This window comes from Macrobrachium nipponense, chromosome 1 (genome assembly GCF_015104395.2).
Source record: "Macrobrachium nipponense isolate FS-2020 chromosome 1, ASM1510439v2, whole genome shotgun sequence".
NCBI lineage: Eukaryota > Metazoa > Arthropoda > Malacostraca > Decapoda > Palaemonidae > Macrobrachium > Macrobrachium nipponense.
The window spans coordinates 126,525,201-126,546,025 of NC_087200.1; the positions used below are offsets into that span (position 1 = coordinate 126,525,201).

Genomic DNA, 20,825 nt, shown 5'->3' on the forward strand with positions numbered 1-20,825 from the left:
TATATATATATATATATATATATATATATATATATATATATATATATAAATCTTTCCATGATTTCAAAAAAAGGGGGAGGCAAAATGCCCCTTTTACCCCTATGTGTGGGCACCCAGTGTGTACTGCTCAACCTTCATCATTATAAGTTTTTATCAACATCATTAATTTTAATAATTAAATCAATATGCAACATTAAGTCATTGATTGGATTTAATAATTCAACTTAACTACATTCTAAGCCCGCAGTTTCTACTTGAAGTGAAATTCCACACGACTACAACTTCTCCAAAGACAATGTTCATTGTAAAAAAATAAAAAAAGAAAAACAAAACTAAAACTAAACAAGGGACAATAAAAAACAAATACACCTAAATGAAAAATTTAATTTCCCTTATCTCAGTCTAACTGTATATATATAATATTATATATATATATATATATTATATTATAATATATATATATTATTAATATTATATAAATACATACATGTATATATATATATATTATATTAATATAATATATATATATATTTATATATTATCTATATAATTATTAATTAAATCTAATTTTCCATGATTCAGAGGGAGGCAGCCCCTTCTTCCCCTTATGTGTTGGGCACCCATGTGTAACTGTCACCTCATCTTATAATTTTATCACATATAATATGTAATTAAATCAATATGCAACTATTTAAGTCATTGGATTGGGATTTATATTCAAACTTAACTACCATTCTAACTGAAGTTTCTACTTGAAGTGAAAAGTCACAAACTTGACTAGCAAACTTCTCCATAAGACAATGTTCATATGTATAAAAAAGGAAAGAAACAAAACTAAAACTCAAGAGACAATAAAAAAACAATAGCACCTAAATTGAAAAATTTAATTTCTTATCTCGAGGTACTACTGTATATATATATATATATATATATATATATATATATATATATACTATATATAATATATAATATATATACAAATACATGTATATATATATATATATATATATTTATATATATATATATATATATCTATATATATATATATATATATAAATCTTTCATGATTTCAGGGGAGGCAAATGCCCCTTCTTTGCCCCTATGTGTGGGCACCCATGTGTAATGCTCAACCTTCTCATTATAAGTTTCATCACATCATAAATATGGTAAATTAAATCAATATGCAACTATTAAGTCTTGATTGGGATTTATTTTATTCAACTTAACTACATTCTTAACTGAAGTTTTTCTACTTGAAGTGAAAAACAAAGTCCACAAAACTTGAATAGCAAACTTCTCCATAAGGGACGAATGTTTCATATGTATAAAAAGAAAAAAAAGGAAGAAACAAAAGCTAAAAACTACATAAGAGACAATAAAAAACAAAATAGCACCCTAAATGAAAAATTTAAATTTATTATTCTCGAGGTACTACTGTATATTATAATATATATATATTAGAAGATATATATAGTATATGGAATATTATATGAAGATATATAATATATATATAGTAATATAATAATATATATATATAGATATATCCGATATATATATATATATATATTACATGTCTATTTATATAATATAATATATATTATATTATAATATTATTTTTTAATAAAAAAAATTTGATAATATATACATATATATCTATAAATCTTTCCATTCATTATTTTCAGAGGGAGGCAAATGCCCCTTCTTGCCCCTATGTGTGGGCACCCATGTGTACTGCTCAACCTTCATCATTATAAGTTTCATCACATCATAATATGTAATTAAATCAATATGCAACTATTAAGTCATTGATTGGGATTTATATTCAACTTAACTACATTCTAACTGAAGTTTCTACTTGAAGTGAAAAGTCCACAAACTTGACTAGCAAACTTCTCCATAAGACAATGTTCATATGTATAAAAAAAGGAAGAAACAAAACTAAAACTACAAGAGACAATAAAAAACAAATAGCACCTAAATGAAAAAAAGTTGATTAATTTTAGCTCACAAAGCAGCCTCCTTCACTGGTCTTGCATGACATCACACACCTCAGCAGTCAAAATGGACGTGTTTGCCTTATGAAAATGACTAAACAGACTTATTTTTGCCTTATGAAAATGACAAAACAAAGTCGTTTCAGCACATACGGTGAGATTTATGAAATAATGCCACAAAGTACAGTACGCCAATGAGATGAAAAGTATCTAGCAATTAAGATGACTGAATTTGTTGAATGAAAAATTTGCTGCCTCCTACTGCCTTTAGGAGGTTACAAAACAAACATAACTACATAAGTTAAATCACAGGGAACATCCACAGAGTCCTGCAGAACATCATCCTCCTAACCCAATACATAAACAATATACAGATGCAACAAAGAAAGCACACTGTAATTCAAATGCATAAAATGAATTCATACTAGCAATGGTAAAAACCTTATCTGATTTCAATGTCTAAATAATATATGAAACTTCTGAATTTTTATGAAAATATATAGAACTGCCTATTTTGATACGTGAAAAAAAAAAACTCTGAAAATGCAAATACTTGAGTTTTTTAATAGCTTTATCACAAAAATTATATGAAAATACAGGAATTTGTGAATATTTCTCAGTGAAAAATAACCCGAATATGCAAATTTTCCACGAATAATGGGTACTATATGTATACGGTCCATAGAAAACTCTGCAAATAGGCAAGTCCATGAATCATGAGTCCGCAAAAAGTGGAGGTCTAGTGTATACCTGCACATTAGACACACTCAGAGAAGAACACTTACTTGCCTGGCAGATAAAACAAAAGAAAAAAAATTCAGCAAAGACATCCAAAATTATAAGAGAACTAAAATATTTTTTAAAAATGAAGACAATCAACATATGACCAATTCAACTAACATGCGCTTGTAAAAAACCATTACTACATGGATTAAAGAATGCTAAAACACCACAGAATTATACTCCTAGATTCTAATAAGCCTTCCCCTGAAAGATATAGCCTCAAGTATTAGGTGAAAACTGGAGCATGGTTGGTCTAGTTAATAACTTGGACAGTTAGGTAAAAAGGGAAGGATAAAAAGCAAAACTCAGTAAGCAAGCCAGCAAAGAGCCAAATGGCTAAGAATCTTTAGCAGAATCTACTGTGAGCTGTGCAAGGTAAATTGCAAGCGGGAACTCCTTAAGTGTAAAAGCCTGCAATAAAGGACTTAAATAGAATAATTATGCTAACTGCTTCATGAACAGAAATCACATGGTTTATAAAGAATATATACAAAATATTCTTCATGAAAAATACAAAACCTAAAGCAATTTCTGTGTTCCATAAAAACAAACATCTCATAAGACATGCAATACTGTCAGTTGTGACTGTCATAGCTAAGAAAGAAGCCTAAAGAAGTTTTGAGTTTTATTCACTTTTCAATATCACTCACTAAAAAAAGTACTTTATTCATTAAATTCTAAATGTCAATAATGCCTCAGCAAGCTGAAGCCAAAGGTGTAAAAATAACATTGAACATGACCATTCAATGAACCACCTACGTGAACATGGTATACAGATGTGCGCAATGGTATATGTATGTGGATGCTTACCCATCCGTATACATTGCTATACGGCGATGGACGTTGGTGTATGGATGTGGGCATCATACTACACATCCGTGGACGTTGGTATATGGACGTGGGATGAAATGACATATCAAGCACCTGGATATGTGATGAATCATGTACACGGACAAGTGATGGGTCAAGTACGTGGACGAACAATGAACCACGTACACGGACCACTGATGACACACATACACAGCCGTGTCATGTGGAGCCATACAAATGGGAACGTCAGGGATAAGATCATTCGCGCTTAAGGTATCCCAACTTGCCATGGAAGATGGATGTTAAGAGTAGGACCTTCATCACGTACATGACCATGTTACCTTCTCCCCCTAAATCGGAGACATCTTATCATGCAACGAACTTGTACAGGCCAAGGAGGCGAAGAACCACCCTAAGAACTCCCATCGACACGAACACATACGGAAGGCACAGCCACATAGCAAAGTCATTGATGCATTCCTTCCACGAGCCTCACTTCCAACCTCATGAACATGAATGTGCAACGAAGAGACACGGCCGTGTGGAGAAAATGGTGATGCACACCTCTCGGTAGTAGAAACTCTGGGACAGCTACTATCAAACACAGGATTACATCCAAATAACCAACACTAGGAAGATCATACTGATGGGTTACAATAGTTATGGCGTTATGGACGAAGATGGAAGTCATGTCACTGCTCATCATGCGGAGGAGAGACGTCAACTAAGCAGACATAGGCAGCGATGTATGAGAATGATGTCACAACATTGGACTGTAGCTCAAGTCAAGGGTCTCAGTGACAGTGAAGATGGCTCAAAAAGGGCCTTCTGTCACCTCCTACAGTAACTAGATGGCCTCCCCAGGACATGTATACGTGATGAATAGCAACGAATCTCCATGGAAAACCATCGTCAGAGAAATATGGGGAGATCGTCCCTCAGAGCAGCAACAGCTATACAGTCATCAGAACCCATGGCGTCACATGCCCATTCACAATGCCAACAGCAGATTACTGTAAAAAAGAGTGAGAGAACATTTTGAGTACTAGTGGAGAAAACATAAAACAAAATAGTACAATTATATTATAAGACAAAAGGGTACCTAGCTGAACATCATAGGCCAAAGATATAAAAAGCAATCCGTAAGGTTGGTATCCCCGCATGACAACATTGAATTGTTCGGCTGGAAGGGGCTCTGAAAACAGCAAGGGACCCACCGCCAACAGTACTGATTGCTTCAAAGTCTCACTTCTTCACAGCACAAACACAGTAGTCAAAATTAGTGAACTGGCATCTCTGTCAGATGGAAGCAAAGAAAAGGGCTCCCAAGTTCTGGGAACCACCGCTGCTGCCAGAGTTCCAGACGATAAACATGGCTGACAACTGCAGTCTGTAAAGAAACAAAATATTATCTCTCCCTCAGGAAGAAGATTGTATCCTGAGAGTCTAAAATAAACATAATTACGTGAGGTTGGAGGGAAAGATGGAAGAGAGTTGTACCAGCAGAAGGGAAGATCGCAATTGTCCACTATTAAAATCATTCTGAACATTCTGAAACACACACATTCTGAAAGACTAAAATAATTACAAAGTTCCCAGATGTGTGTGAAAAGATACATAAAAACATAAATGTTAGTACATATGTTTCGAAATTATCATAAAAAACGAAAGTAAAACACAAAACCAAAGTAAGGGGTCCTGTCTCTCTGAAGGGGCAATACTCCTTTAGGAGACTGACCAGCCCATCACACCTAACACAAGCGATGACAATGCAGAGGAAAAGTCGTATCTACTGCAAAAGCATTTGTCCCAAGAAAGGTCAACATGGCAAACAAGGAAGGCTTGTCTAAAAAATGTTGACATCCACAGAACTTCTGGGCTAAATAAAAAGGAACAAAGCACAGGCTACGATAAAAAGACCAGCTTGGAAAAGGAGGGCAAAGTGATACACCACTCTCCAAGGCGGTAAAAGAAAGACTGGTGCATCATGGGGTTCCGCGCTTGGTCAATGTCCAACATCCGCCTCGTATACGCAAGAGTTGCCAAATGCCACAGATTCCTTGTTTTACAATCATTGATTGTTTTTAACTGGTTTCCAGCTGGTGCTAGAAGATTATCCTATTTCTGGGCTCAGTTCGTGTCGCTTCGTGAAATAATCCCTTAAGTTCATTATTTCTAGGTAAATGATACTAATATTACCAGAGAAAAACAAAAATAGGGGGATGTCAGAGTTACTGACTCGCTCACCCAAAATAAAAATAGGGTGTCGGTATGGTACAAGGGCGAGTGAGACCACTACCACGAATCTCTTGCCATTTAAAGTACTCCTTCACCAAAATCCCCCTCCCTGAGAGAGTTGATGCACAGACGGCGTGAGCAACTACTACTACACACCCTCCCACGCCGACTGCAGCACCTCTCGTGGCCATCCTTTTCGTTAGCGAACTTCCGCACGCACGTGTTTTCCATTGCTCTGTGTTTTCTGTGCTTTTGGATTACCTTTTCACTTACGATGGAACTTCAAGCTATCGCTGCAGCTAAGTTAAGTACCCCGAAAGGTTATACACTAGTTTAAGCCAACCAGGATCCATTTTAACCATTTTTTAGGTTCATTAATGGTCATCCTGGTCTGGCGCAAGGCGCGCCATGCCGGCTCGTCTCGTGTTTTGGTTTGCTCCTTCGGTCTCCCATACAGTAGTAGCTATTCCTTTTTGTGTATATGCCTTTATCATGCGATTTATTTCACGTGGTACGGAAGTTCCTGCTTCCTTTCTATTGCTTTACATCGTACTATTCGGAAATCCTTTTGCCTATGCCTTAGCTCAGTGTTCATGCATGCATGTCCCTTTGTCTAGGTTTTAGGCGTGTGGGTCTTTTATTATTATTTTTTGCTATATTGCTCTTTAGTCCAGCCATCCTGGCCGTCGCCCTCCGTTTTACGTATCAGCAGAGGCCAGCTCCCGAGTTGTTAGCTCGTCTCCTTTCGGGGAGCCTAGCCTACTTCTCCTGGACGTCCTTCTTTTTCTCCCAATCGTGATTTCCTTCCTTTCACTTTATTACGATGTATTCATTATGGGTTGCATGTTGAGACGCGATCAGTTTAGCCTAGGCTATATTTTGTGGTCTCGATCGCCTCGTGGTCCACCTGCGCTCGCGTCGGGCCAGCTGATCGCCTTGGTCCTTCTCTCAGGGCCCCCCCCTCTCCCTCCTCCCACGTGGAGGGAGGGACAGTCCTCGCTCGCTCACGGTCGCTATGGCAACCACCCGAACACCCCTCCCCTCTTCCTCCCTTCCCAGGGGGGGATACGGGAGTCTCGGACTTAGGGGGTCCTGTGTTGGACTAGTCACGTTTTCTGTGAGTTATGGGGAGTACCTTGTGCGTTCAGGTCGGGTTGGCCACCCCGCCAGCTCACATTGGGTCCTCTCCGGCGCTCTCTGGTTGGCTCTCCTCTTCCCTCCCCATCGTTACACGTATTGCTGGCTCCGCCAGCTCTTTGGGGGGGGTAACAGAGTAGACCTTACATGCTTCTCCTGTGTATTTTGTTGTTGTCTCTCGCTTTTTTGGCGGAGCACCCGCTCACCATCCGTGTGCCCCGTTGGTTGGCGGAAGGGTTCTACGGCGGAGCTATGCTCTGCCTACACTGTCGTTTCGTTTTTGTTTTAGTTTTAATTTGTTTTATTTATTGGGTAATCTTCTCACGTTCTCCGCTGTGATACCCTCACCTCGGTGTACTATGGGTGTTTGAGTAGGTATCTGGTTTGGCAGAAATCTTCGCTCCGGTGTACCAGAGTTTTCAAGTCAGTTTACCGAGTCCTATAGACTCTCTCACACGGAGTACAGGAGAGGATTATGCCACAAAAAATTTTTCCACTCCGGCATGCAGCGGAGCTTCATATCCTAATAGGTTAGCCTGTTAGTAACTGCCGATACTTATGTATCTGTTCACTTACAGGCTACCAACTGTCAGGAGGCAGGATGTAACGCCGTTCTGCAGGACCCTTGCGGTCATGAGGTCTGCCGGACTCACGCTCCCTGCACCGTCCGCCACAACGACTTGATTGTGTGGCATCATGAAGCCTGCTCCATTTGCTATGAGCTAGTGGATCAGTTTTCTACCGAAGTAAGTATATAACAACGTAGGTATTGTCTCTGTTCTTAGTGTATACTGTCAGATAAACCTGTCCAATATGTATAAATATGACTTGTAGTCATAAGTGTTAACGATATATCTTCGGGGCTTCGTTGTAAGGACTACAATGACCCTTTATTTCAGGCTACCGCCGTGAAGGACGCCGCGTCGGCTACCCTGAAAGCCTGGGTAGGAGGTTTTGGGAAGAACGCGCCCAAAGGGCAGCCGTACATTTTGGACAAGAGTATGGCTGTCCGCATCTTCCCAGGCGGCAAGTCGACCGGCTACGTCGACCCTGTAGCGGCAGCTCCGTGTACCGCTGCCATCCAACTGCAAGTGGCGCAGGCCTTGGCGGAGGGAGCCCCAGGGATCACCGAAGACGTTGCCACCCTGGACATCAATGTGGAACCAATGACGGTAGGGGAAGGTGAGTTGCTAGTTGAGGTAGGTTTATTGGGCGCTCAAGGGCTTCCCTTGGGCGCATCTGGATCTTCATCTCCTGTTCCTTCTTCCACATCCTTTCAAGGCTTTTCTGAATCGGAAATTCCGGCCAGGACATCTCCCGCCTCAGTTGTCCCTAAGGTGAAAGGACAACGAGAGCAAAAAACCCTTGAGAGGTCGTCTTCTAAGAAGACCTCGGCCTCAACCACTCATAAGTCTCCGGCTCACCATCCCGGAGCAGAGAAAGCGAAGTCATCCTCGTCTTTGCATTCTAAAGGGTCTAGGGGCAAGTCCTCTAAAGAGAAGGCCCGCGACCCCTCTGAGCCGGTACCTTCAACGTCCACCGGAACACGTCCGAAGACCCCTGCTTCGACCAGTACCTCTGGCCCCTTCGACCCTGACACTTTTACAGCAGGGATGATGCAACAGGTGGGCAACATGGTGGGGGCCATGATGAATGACAGGCTCGACCAGATGCTTGCCCAAATTTCCACCTCGTTTGCACAATCTGGTCAGTCGATCCAGAACATCTCGGATCGGCTGACAAACCAGGAAAACTTGCTGGCGGGACTCAGGGAGCATCCCCCAGCAGTTCTTCCTTTGGCAGGCGCCGAGTTGCCCCAATGCCGGACTATAACTCTCTTCCCCCATTCACCATGAGCAATCCTTGGAGGGTAGCAGCCTTTGCACCCTTCAAGGATGGAATGATTTCTATTCCGAACTGTGGAACTCGTCGCATCGAGGACTTCGAGTTCCACCCCGCCAATCTTCAACCACCTTTTATGGGGTATGCTAGGTTGACAGAGGCAGCTCTAAACAGGGAAGATAAGATCCCAAAAGAAACTATAATATACAGTCGTGAGCAAGCCCAGAGAGAATGGGTAAGGTGCCTTGAAGAATGGGACTGTACTAACACCAAATTTCAGGCATTCAAAAGCCCATTCACAATCTTTGTGGCGGAAGAGGAGGCACCACTCCCCTTCACCACAAAAATTGCAGATGTGACTATCCAGGCCGCCATGAAAGACGAGCCTCTGCCTCAGCTGAGGGAGTCGGACCCAACGTCCCTGCTCTTCCCAGCTTCTGAGGATCTCTGGGCTGACCTTCCAGCTTCTTTCACAGTTGGGAAGCTCAAGCCGGACTGTGCTATTGAACAGTTCGGGGAGAGATTCCCAAGACTACCGGACAACCTGATCCAAGCGGAGTTCGACGCAAGGATCAGGTTAGGGAGGACTCTTAATGCCTTAGTGATGACAGAGGTTGCCGCCATTACATATGGTACGGAGCCTCTGTTCAAGCTTCTAGCTAAGGCTCAGACGCAGACCGTACAGTCTGATCTGTACGACTTCGTGGTAGCAAGGCGAAACTGCAGGAAACATGTCCTGCAGGAAGCCACCATAAGGCATGAGCCCAACAAGTTGCTCTCGTCCTCTATCTGGGGAGCTGACCTCTTTCCCGAGTCTGCAGTAAACGAGGTCCATCACGAAGCGACCAGGCTCAACCAGAGCCTTAGGGTCCGCTGGGGACTTACTGGCAAGAGGAAGCCAGAAAGTACCCCCTCTGGTTCGAAGAAAGTGAAGAAGCCTAAGAAGTTTTCAACCTTCCAGGCACCACAGCATCAACAGTTCGTTCAGGCAGTCCCGGTTTCACAATCCGTGCAACTGTCGACTTCAAAGAACCAGAACCAGCTCATCCTCCTGCTGACGTCCCAGAACCAGCCCTCGACCTCCTACACTGTTTCCCCAGCCTTCAATCCTGTTTTTGAAGGTCAGACATTCCAAGCCATCAACAGGTTTGGAAGGGGAAGCAGGGCTAGGGGTGCATTTCGCCAGAGGGGCGGCGGAAGGACACCCAACAGAGGGAGACACTTCCGTGGAGGACGCGGAGCACGTCCTGCACAGACCCAGTGAGAACCCTTAGGTAGGTAGGAGGAGGCTGTTTTTCTTTGCTTCTTCGCCGACATTGGGTTGGGGGATTCAAGCAAGTGGGGGGCACAAAAGCAATTGTGTCCAAAGGGCTGGGATGGAGTTGGATCAAAAGTCCCCCTCTATCCAAGACATTCCTTCAAGTACCAACAAAGGAATTGGCAGAGTACGCACAAGAGCTCCTTCAGAAAGGAGTAGTATCAAGAGTCAAACATTTAAAGTTTCAAGGACGCTTGTTCAGCGTGCCAAAGAAAGGCTCAACAAAACGAAGAATAATTTTAGACTTGTCCCGTCTAAACTTATTCATTCGTTGCGACAAGTTCAAAATGCTGACTATCTTGCAGGTGCGGACCTTACTTCCCCGTGAGGCCGTCACCACCTCTATCGATCTTACAAACACATACTATCATATCCCAGTCGCGAGCACTTCTGCCCATATCTAGGCTTCAGGTTGGGAGACCAGGCATTCTCTTTCAAAGTGATGCCCTTCGGGCTGAACGTAGCCCCCAGGGTGTTCACGAAAATAGCGGAATCAGTGGTCCAACAATTGAGATCACAAGGGATAATGGTAGTAGCGTACCGATATGTCTTACCTGGTGGTATCGATGTAATTGATTTACTGTCTAAATTGAATAATTTAGTGCCATCCATAAAATTCACTGTTGAAATTGAAAATAACAATGTCATCCCTTTCCTAGATGTATTAATACATAGAGAATCTTTCCAATGCAAATTCAGTATTTATAGAAAACCCACAAATAATTTAACATATGTACATTTTTATTCTGGCCACCATCTTAATATTAAAATTTTAATTTTTTCTTCTATGTTCCTACGCGCTTTGCGTATCACGAGTCCACAATATCTGGACCAAGAAATAGAATACATAAAAAAGATAGGAAACGATCTCTGCTACCCACCTCATTTAATTGATTTATGTTATCAAAAAGCTCACAAAAAGTTTTATAATGTTGCTATTAATGAAAAAGAAATGCCTAATGTACTTAGCTTACCTTATTTTTCGTGGATTTGAAACCATAAAATCAATATTTTAAAATCGTTTAATGTTAATGTAGTGTTCTCTTATAACAATACCATTACAGATATGCTAATTAAGAATAGTCCCGTAACAAATAACAACATCATTTACAAAATTCCTTGTAAGGATTGCCCTTCGTTTTACGTTGGTCAGTCAAGTAAAAATTTATGTGTACGTATAAAGCAACATATGTATTCAATTAGAACAGCCCAGACTTCAAATGCACTGTTTATCCATCTGAGTGAAAAATCTCATTGTATTAATTGGGGTGATACCTCGGTAATTGCTAGATCTAATGATTATGTTTCAAGAAATTTACTGGCATCGGCAATTATACAAATCACTATTAAAACAACCTAAATCTTAGTCTGGGAATGTACCATTTTTGGACCCCTTATATTTGTAAAGAAATGTTTTATGAAGGACCTCAAAATAAATGAACAACTAATAAATTAGTCCCACATGTATATAGTTATTATTTCTCTCTCTCTCTCTCTCTCTCTCTCTCTGGTTTCGATATTCTCTCTCTCTTTCTCTTGAGCGGATATATACATATATAGTAATATATATATATATGTATATATATATAAAATATAGACATATTATATATATATATATAGATATATATATATATATATATATTATATATATATACGTATATATATATATATATATTAATATATATATATATACATATTTATATATTTTCTTTCGTCTTTTCATTAATAATAATTTTTGTTGGGTAAATTTGTGTAAAAATTCATGATATTAAATTGTATATGCTCCTAGTTGTTTTCAAAATGTACTGTTTTCTGGAAGAATCACTTGTTTACTGCGGGTATCCTTCAAGGTGTGGCTAGCCTCTGGCGACTCCTCCTTTCTGTAGAGTGAAATAGCCCTTATGGCTAATCTGGTAGTGTCAGTTTGTATATTAAGCCTTCTTTTGACTATGTTGTTCTTTGTAAAAACAGTTTGCCTCAGTAAAGGGTCCGAACAGGACCGAAAGTACTTGGCTATCTCGCTTTTTCATTTTTTTTCCTTCGTGGCAAAAAAATAAAACTTTATTTTATATAGTATATAGATATATATATATTATAGTATTATATATATAATATATTATATATATATAATATATTATATCATATATATGTATATATATATATACTATATTATATACAATATAAAACCAGATTTTGAGATAAGAAAAACCTATTTTTGGTAGTTGCAGTTAAGTCCTAAAGGAGTTACCTTTTCAATGGTCTATCCAGAGCTCCATGGTGATGAGACTAATGTGACCATGCATCGTAATGATAAACATTATAATACATGATATAGTATAAATGGACTCAGGATAACAGGGCATCATCGGTAATGAAATCAATAAGTGATGAGCAAAATTCTCAGAGCTTTGGTTTCAGTACACAGTACTTTACCGACAAGAGAAAGGAATGGCTTCTTGGCCTGTTTTTGGTCATAGGTGAACAATATGACAGCGCACATGCGCATAGTCACTTCTTCTTGCGGGTTTTGATGTACATAAACTGGGTTCAGCATTCGTTGAGGATAAGAGAAAGCACCCTCTTATACAGAGTCCATTTATACTATATCACAAGTTAATGTTAATCATTACGACACAATACCCTGCCACAAGATCATTTAAAAGAGAATTCTTTCACATTGGTCTGGTCACCATGGAGCTCTGGATAGACCATGGAAGGGTATCTTCTTGAGGACGAGACAGCAACTACGCTATAAAAATACAGGTTTTGATGTAGGAAAAACCTGTTTTTGGTAGTTGCTGTTGAGTCCTCAAAACCCCTGAGGATGAGACAGTGACTAAACTATCAAAAAGTTTATCTTAATGGGGAGAAAGAGCTTCTCAACATTCCTGCCTGATGTATTATCCTTACTGGCAAGTACTGTCACAAGACATTGGAACAACAACAGGGTGTAAGGTCCTCATAGCAAGACTTGTTAGAGGATAATTACAGGAAAAAAGGACTCTATTTTGTAGAGTACTGGTAATTCCTGTGCCTGAGTCAAAAGCCCATAACTGACAGTCCAAAACTATAGATAATTACTTCCTCCATATAGTATATGAAGGTGTGCTCCTATGCACCAATGTGTACCTTCATGCTTCCCAAACTCAATAGCAGGATTCCTAACAACTAAAGAACAATACGAAGCAAGGTTACTATCATATATGGTTCAGGAGAGTGTCCCTGCCACAAAGATAAGATAGGATAGGATAGGATAGGCTGGATAGGATTGGATAGGATAGGATAGGATAGGATAGGATAGGATAGGATAGGATAGGATAGGGTAAGGTAAGATAGGATAGGACTAAGGCTTAACACCTCATGCTAAAACTGAACATTAAAAAAAATTGATGCAAAAATAGTTATAACTCTCATGAGCTGCAATAAAACCTTCCCTAGAAGGTTTTAAAGAAAATACAGACACTTTTATGGTAAGGAAGCCATGAGGATTTCTAAAAAAAAAAAAAAAAAAAAAAAAGGTAAAATATGTACTCTGGAATCAACGTTGTGTGCATTGACTTAAACCTTCTTGAATGTAGGAGTGTTCGGCCTTTCAACACCACAGATAAATTCTTACCGTAACTTCTCCTCTTACAGGTTTACAACTGTCCAGGTAAACCCTTAAGAGTTCTAACTGGACATAAGACAGCCATTATTCCATTGCTACCCAAGCAGATAAGACACTGTCACAAATCTGGGGAAGGAATTTCAATTCTAAGTCTTTTCTCTATGCAATGAAGGAAAAGAGACGCTGCCACTAGTGCAAAGCCAAAAAACAAAATAGGGCCTGAAGCTCACTGATATTTTCAAGGCACTTAAATTAGGCACTGTAACTAAAACTGGAAAGAGCTTACTCCTCTATTTCTTTCCTCTATGTACAGAAAAATAGAGAATAACTTTGGAGAGAGAGAGAGAGAGAGAGAGAGAGAGAGAGAGAGAGAGAGAGAGAGAGAGAGAGAGAGAGTACAATCCAAGTAAGATAAATAGATCTGACAAGTACAGAATACAGGGTATACAACTGGAAGTGGTTCAAAAAGATAATCAGTTACACTGAAATCAATAGACCCAAGCCAACTTTACCTGAAAGGGTATAATGTATTCAAATAATGGATGGAATTAAAATCATAACCAAAACCCATAACCGAGATTCACACATAGTCACAGCAGTAAACGATGTGGTACAATGTGACTCCTTCTAACTTAAAAACCATAATAAAATCTTCTGTAACTTATTAACCCCTAGGAGCTGGGTTAATTAATCAATATGCAGCACCCTAGGCTGGCAAAGCTTTGAGTTCAGCTAATTTCAGAAAAAAAAAAACATCAATGGAAAGAGAAGATATGCAAATGCACATGGTGTAAGGAAAGAAATTCTAAAAAATTTTGCCTACATTCCATGAGAAGTTGACAGTGACTATTTACAACCCTTTTACAAGACAATTGTAAATTTTACGATGTTATACATGATTTTCTTATGAATAAATTTATTCTATTTTGTAAAATTATAATTAAAGCTCACACAATATAAAAAATATAAGCAATAAAATTACCGAGAACAAAGATACAATAACTTTTTTTGGACTATAAGTTTTTTCTAATATTACTTTACACTTTTCTTTGCAAAATTACATTCATAACTGACATACTATCATAAAAGATAAGAATTCAAACCAACAGCGACTCCTTGGTATATTTATGAGCTCATTTATAAAAAGATGTCATGTGAGACAGAGCCACTGCATCCTTCCTAGAAGTAAATCTCCCAACTAATTCTCTCATGAGCTGTCCAGTTGATTTTAGACAGTATAAAAAATGCCATTAGTGAATTTATGGGCTATAGAAATAATGGCACCTCTTTCCCACCTGATTCCCCGAAGTCGATGGCACATAATACTGTTACTCACCATGAGTCACTGTCATCTACCCAAACCCTATTAGCATTGCTACTCTTGTGAGCATGCCCGTCAACTAAGGGTTGATTACAGTCTCAATTAACACGACCTAGAAAATATTTTAAAGTTTTAAAAAACCAAAAATTTTGCTTTAACGCAAATTGGAGCCTGAGCATTTTTTTCAAATTGCCCGCACATCAGCATCAGCAATTTTGAAAGAAAATCCCAAGACCACAGGAGGATGAAAGACAAAAAAAAAAAATCAGAAAAAGAATCAGAAGAAGAAAAGTGAGCGGGGAAGAAGACAACGAGCGAGGGAGTGAGGAGGGACAGCTAAGGTGTAGGGTGGCACACACTGCAGATGACAGCCGTCGACATAAAGACAGAGCACAGTGCAATGTATGTATTTACTAATAAGCAAAACAATTTGTGTACTGTATTTATTAATAAAGCAAAAGATTTTGTTCTGTTTTTCTTATCTGTCTGACCTACATAGTATTTATAGTGGTCCCCCCATATGCGCGGGGGATGTGTGCCAGACCCCCACCATGAATAGTTGGAACCCCTATAAAAATGCTTTAAACCTCCTATTTTGTTAGCTTAAACTCAAGAAAAACCCAATAAAAATTTTTATACCTGTTTTTTTTTTTATCAGAAAAAGTGCATTTTATAATAAAAAAAAAAAAAAAAAGGAATTTGTGGATATTTCTCATAGAAAAATACCGCGAACAGGTGAATTTTCCAGGAATAATGCAGGGAAATGTTCTAGAGAGAAATCTGCGAATGAGTGAGTCCGCGAATCCAGAGAACGCGAATGCTGTATACTAATAATGCGATACAGAGTTCCCCAAGTCCAGGAATGTAAACCACCCCCCCATTACTGTTACTTCTTATGGGAAAAAGGTTTAAATAACACGTTTTTAATTAACGCACACTCTCGAGGAACGTAACCCTCGCGTTAATTGATGGGTGACTGTATGTACTCTATTCACCTAACACTGCATTTACATGTGCAGGGTAACATACGACAAATATATATATATATATAAAAAGAGGTTCTATATAGTATTGTAAGGAGACAGATGTCTTAACATCACCTGCTTTTGGAGACTAAGAATGTTGTAAACAGTGCTACATATGGAGCCCCATCTTACCGTCATCTGTTCCTGGAGTTCCAAGTAATGTTTTGAGGTAACTGCTATTTCTTTAGCCCTCCCACTTATGATGCTGCCAACATGCTGTGCATTTAGTTTTCCCTGAAACATAAGATCAAGATAACTAAAACAAACATAAAACTTACAAATATTTTTCTATTTTGCTTATGTAAACAAACCCCCATATAAAATATGAGAAAGTACATTTCACAGAAATATACTATGTAACAAAAAATAATTTAGTAAGCAAAAAATTTGTTGTTCTCAAATTTTCTTGCATAAAATTTCCTTTCTCAGAAAGTTATATGCTTATATGAATTGTCAAAACTAGCACAAAAATATACCAAATTGATAGTTGAAAGTAAATTATAAAATTGTTCCAATTAAGGAGTAAAATATGAATCAACTCACAGACCACAATTTAAATAATTCATTGATTTCATTGTTATTCAAAAAAGTAAAGTCAGTTAAGAATTATGTTGAACTGTAAACTAGGTTCATTAAAGACAAAAATAAAGGCTCAACAGGGCATCTATGATGAAGGGAAATATAATATGAGATGAAAAAAAAAACTTACCTCAGCACTTTCGGCTACAGCCATGTTTTGCATCAACTTTTCCATGTGTGCAGCTTGCTGTGGTAACAGAATGACATGAGAATATGGGTAATTGTTTTAATGAATGTATACAAAGAGAATAACTAAAGAAATCAAGAAAAAACTGTTGCACACTACAGGCAGTCCCCGCCTTACGACGGGGGTTCCGTTCTTGAGAAGCGTTGTAAGCTGATCTTTGTAAGCCAGAAAATCATAAAAAATCCTTAGAAAACCTTAATTTTGATGCTTTGGATGTATTAGAAACTATGTAAACTGCATTTTTATTGCATTTTCATTGAAAAAACTTCAAATATCTATTATTTTGCATTTACGGAGTCCTATTTCTTCCATCAGATCAGCATCGTACACGTCTGAACCCTGGAACATGCATCGTAAACCTGGAAATAATTTATGATGAATATAACTGTAAGTTTTGTAACCTCGGAAAGCCGTAAGCCGAGGACTGCCTGTATTATTTGTGACCTGTACTAAGGAGATACGTAACTGGTGTTAATGCAAACAAATTTATAAAAAAAATGCCCCCCCCCCAATAATTATTAAAAACTGGGTGCACTTCAGTAAAGGATTTACTTATTTTGTTAATAACACATTCCATAAAAAAACCTACTCTGTATGTACTACCTGCAACCAAGTTTATCTGTTCAGCAATCAGGAAACTTTAGAGCAGTTTTTTAATTTTCTAAACATCAGAACAAACAACAGAATCTACTATATAGCATGAAAGTTGTTGCTATATAGCTGTCCTTTTGACTTTAAGGATAATTTTTCTATTACCTAAATCCTATTCCCATTCAAAAATAGTGATCCTTCCTATTCTGACAGTTATGGAAAATATTATGTTAAAAAAGAAAATAAAATAAATACTACTGACTGAGTTTCTTCAACAAAATTTCTATCCTAGTAATACTTAATTACAGAGATCATTTCTGGCCATTATTCATTTCTCCCTTAACTCTGAAGGAGAAAAAATGCTGAACTGTCTTAGATATGCAATTGGGACAGCTAAAGGACTAAACATATTTAGTAGGGTTAGCATGCACAGAAAAAAAGGAGAAAAAAATAAAAGTAATCTTCACAAGATGTAGCACTTAAACATTCGTAAACAGATCTTCCAAAAGTCTGATAAGACAACTCAGCACTGATCTGTTTTCTGAAAATCTTCAATACTTAATTACATCAGTTCATTAAAATAGATCGTTAACACTTCCCTTCTGTAGTGTCTAACGCCTGACTAAACCTCCACACCTTAAAAAAAAGAATGGTGGAGGCTCAATTTCTTTACACCAAATCCTTTTCAGAAAAAATGTAAGACGGTCACAAGTATATTTACTTAAAAGGCCTTAAAAATGACTAAAATTGACATTTTTCATACATTTTTATCTCTTTTGGAAACTTTTATACATTATTTACTATTATATAAACATCATACAAAAGTAGCTTAAATACACTACCGTAATAGTGACTATGAATGCAATTCATAAGCTAAATATTTATCCAATAATTAAAAACAAAATAAATACATCATCATGCGCTTAGAGCTTAATATGAGTGGAAAAGCTAAATTCTGATTGCTTATCAAATGAAGGGAACCTATGCTGTATTTTGGTGTGACTTAATGGCTTGCAATTTCAAAATATGTAGTACTCTGAAAGAGTATTCCCCAAAAAAGAATAATACTCAAAGGGGGGTCCCCATACAATGAGGTCTGTACCTATGACGCATGACAAAAATGTTTAATATCATACACCCATACAACATAATACACTCTTCATTTCACTTTTGCTAAACCACTCCTTACAAGGGATATCTGACAGTAACTCTTCACTTCACTCTCTCTAATTCAAAGTTGGAGAAAAATATCCAAAAACTTTAGAACTACGGACACTAGAAGTAGTCCATGATGAATGGGAGTTAAGTGCACTGACTAATATGCTGTAAAATCAAATATATTTGTGTGAGAAAATATCCTAATCTCCTTTTCATTACTACTTTGGAATTATGATACCCTTGATAAATGCAAAGATTTTCAGGACTGAATCAAAGAGGCAATGACAGAAATTCCATGGTGTGGACAGTGAAAATGGGAATGATGTTTGAAAGAACTAACAAGGTGGTGAATATGCTGATCAGAGGAGCCCACCTAACAGTAATGCATTTGTCACAGGTGCTGAAGACCATGGATTGCCAGGTTATTTGGTTCCTGGTATTTTTTTAACTTAGAGGCTGACCACACAAAATACTCCCCAACTTCAAATTCTTCCTACTGGCATAAATTTCCCTGGAATAATCACACCCAATAACCCAAACACAATCTCCCAAATACAGTATGATTATCAAACAGTAGTATTTTATCTAAAAATCAAGCAGTGATTATTCACTGCATGACAACATTAAAAAAACTGGTATAACAGTAATTGAAATCAATATAGTACTAATTAATGAATGCAGTCTTTCTTCTACAATGCAAAATGAGCTGTGATAAAAAACAAAATTGGTAAGGTGGATGGAGAAATTCCCCAAATGTTAGGATGTCTCACTAATCAAAGATATTACTTCACTCATCTTTCAGTTAAGATTAAACAGTACTCTTACAACACTGAGTGGTAACTAGGCCTGAATTAAGCTTAGTTTTTAATCCAAATGTTGGTTGCAACTTTGTGAAAGAAACAATAAAGATGTAAAAATCCAAGTAAATAATGACTAAATTTTTTGAAACAGCCAATGCCATATACATAAAAGTTAGCCATTTGTCATGCTGACAAATGAATGAAACTCCCAAGGGAACCTGCAATGAGTAAGCAGGAGGTCTTGGAGTCCCTGGCTTCTTACTTGCCATTTCCTTCTGTTAAGACCAACCAGAGCAAAAATGGGTTCAGAGTAGATTTGCTGGGACCAGCACATCAGTGTTCAATATTTTTGTAAGATGATTTGGGTCTACTCAAAGACATCTGTCATCACCTTTTCATAAAACAAAAATCCAGCAGTGCCTAACTGCAAGTACCAAATTCCAGTAAAATTGAATCCTTTAACGAATTAATTTTATATGTGGTCCATAGAGAAATTCAAAAATACCTGATTCTGCAAATCTCAAGAACGCGAAAACGGGGGTCCCACTGTGTGTGTGTGTGTCAGCAGTCCCCGGTTATCGGCAGACTCGGTTAATGGCGATCTGGTTTTAGGCCGCTTGTATAGTACCATAAAATCTGCGATTTATTGCATCATAATGGGCCAAGTTTTGATTATTGGTAACATAAGGTACTGATAACAGAGTTATGGTGCCATAACATACCTAACAGAGGCACCATTAACCGGTTATCGGCGCCATTAACCAAAACTTGGTGCCATAGGCACCATAAATCGCAGAGTTTTGGTTAAGGGCGATTTTTGCTTACCAGCAGCCTTCCGAGAACTGAACCCGCACCGATAACCGGGGACTGCCTGTACCTATATATACAGACAGTCCCCAGTTATCGGCAAGGGTTCAGCTTCCGACAGCATGACGATAACAAAAAATCACTGATAACTGAAAATTGGTGATAACAGCATCAGGACCCAATTATTGGCACTGATCCTTGGTTATTAGCAAGTATAACCGAGGTGCACCGTCGATAACCGAGGTTCAGTAGCATTGATAACTGAGCCTCAGCTGCTAAGTGAGAATCTGCACCAAAAATTCAATTATCCTTGTTGCTAGACAGCGCCATAAAACCAGATCACCAATAAGCGAGACCGCTGATAACCAGGGACTACCTGAATATTATATATATACACAGTCCCCCCTCCCATAAGCGTTGGTAACAGTTAGCGGTATTTCACTTTTACGGCGCTTGTTCAATATATTCATGACTGGGGTTTACTCTCCATAGGGTTTAAAACACTGTTGTCTGGTTATCAATGGCTTAGGCTAAGTGCTGAGACAGTCTCACAAAATAGAAACAACAAATATGCATCTTTTCCTTGGCTCTTTTAACAGTTATCCTTTACTGCACAGTATCCAATAAT

General features: G+C 38.2%; 1 protein-coding gene across 1 annotated transcript in view; it reads right to left on the reverse strand.

Moving 5' to 3' along the window:
• LOC135219607 (coiled-coil domain-containing protein 93-like) overlaps positions 1-20,825 on the reverse strand; it is a gene marked incomplete in the record, with an annotated part of 427,141 nt that overhangs the window by 211,688 nt on the left and 194,628 nt on the right. Inside the window, 2 exon segments of the mRNA XM_064256502.1 lie at positions 16,208-16,309; positions 16,785-16,841. Of these exon segments, the coding sequence (XP_064112572.1) occupies positions 16,208-16,309; positions 16,785-16,841 (159 nt within the window).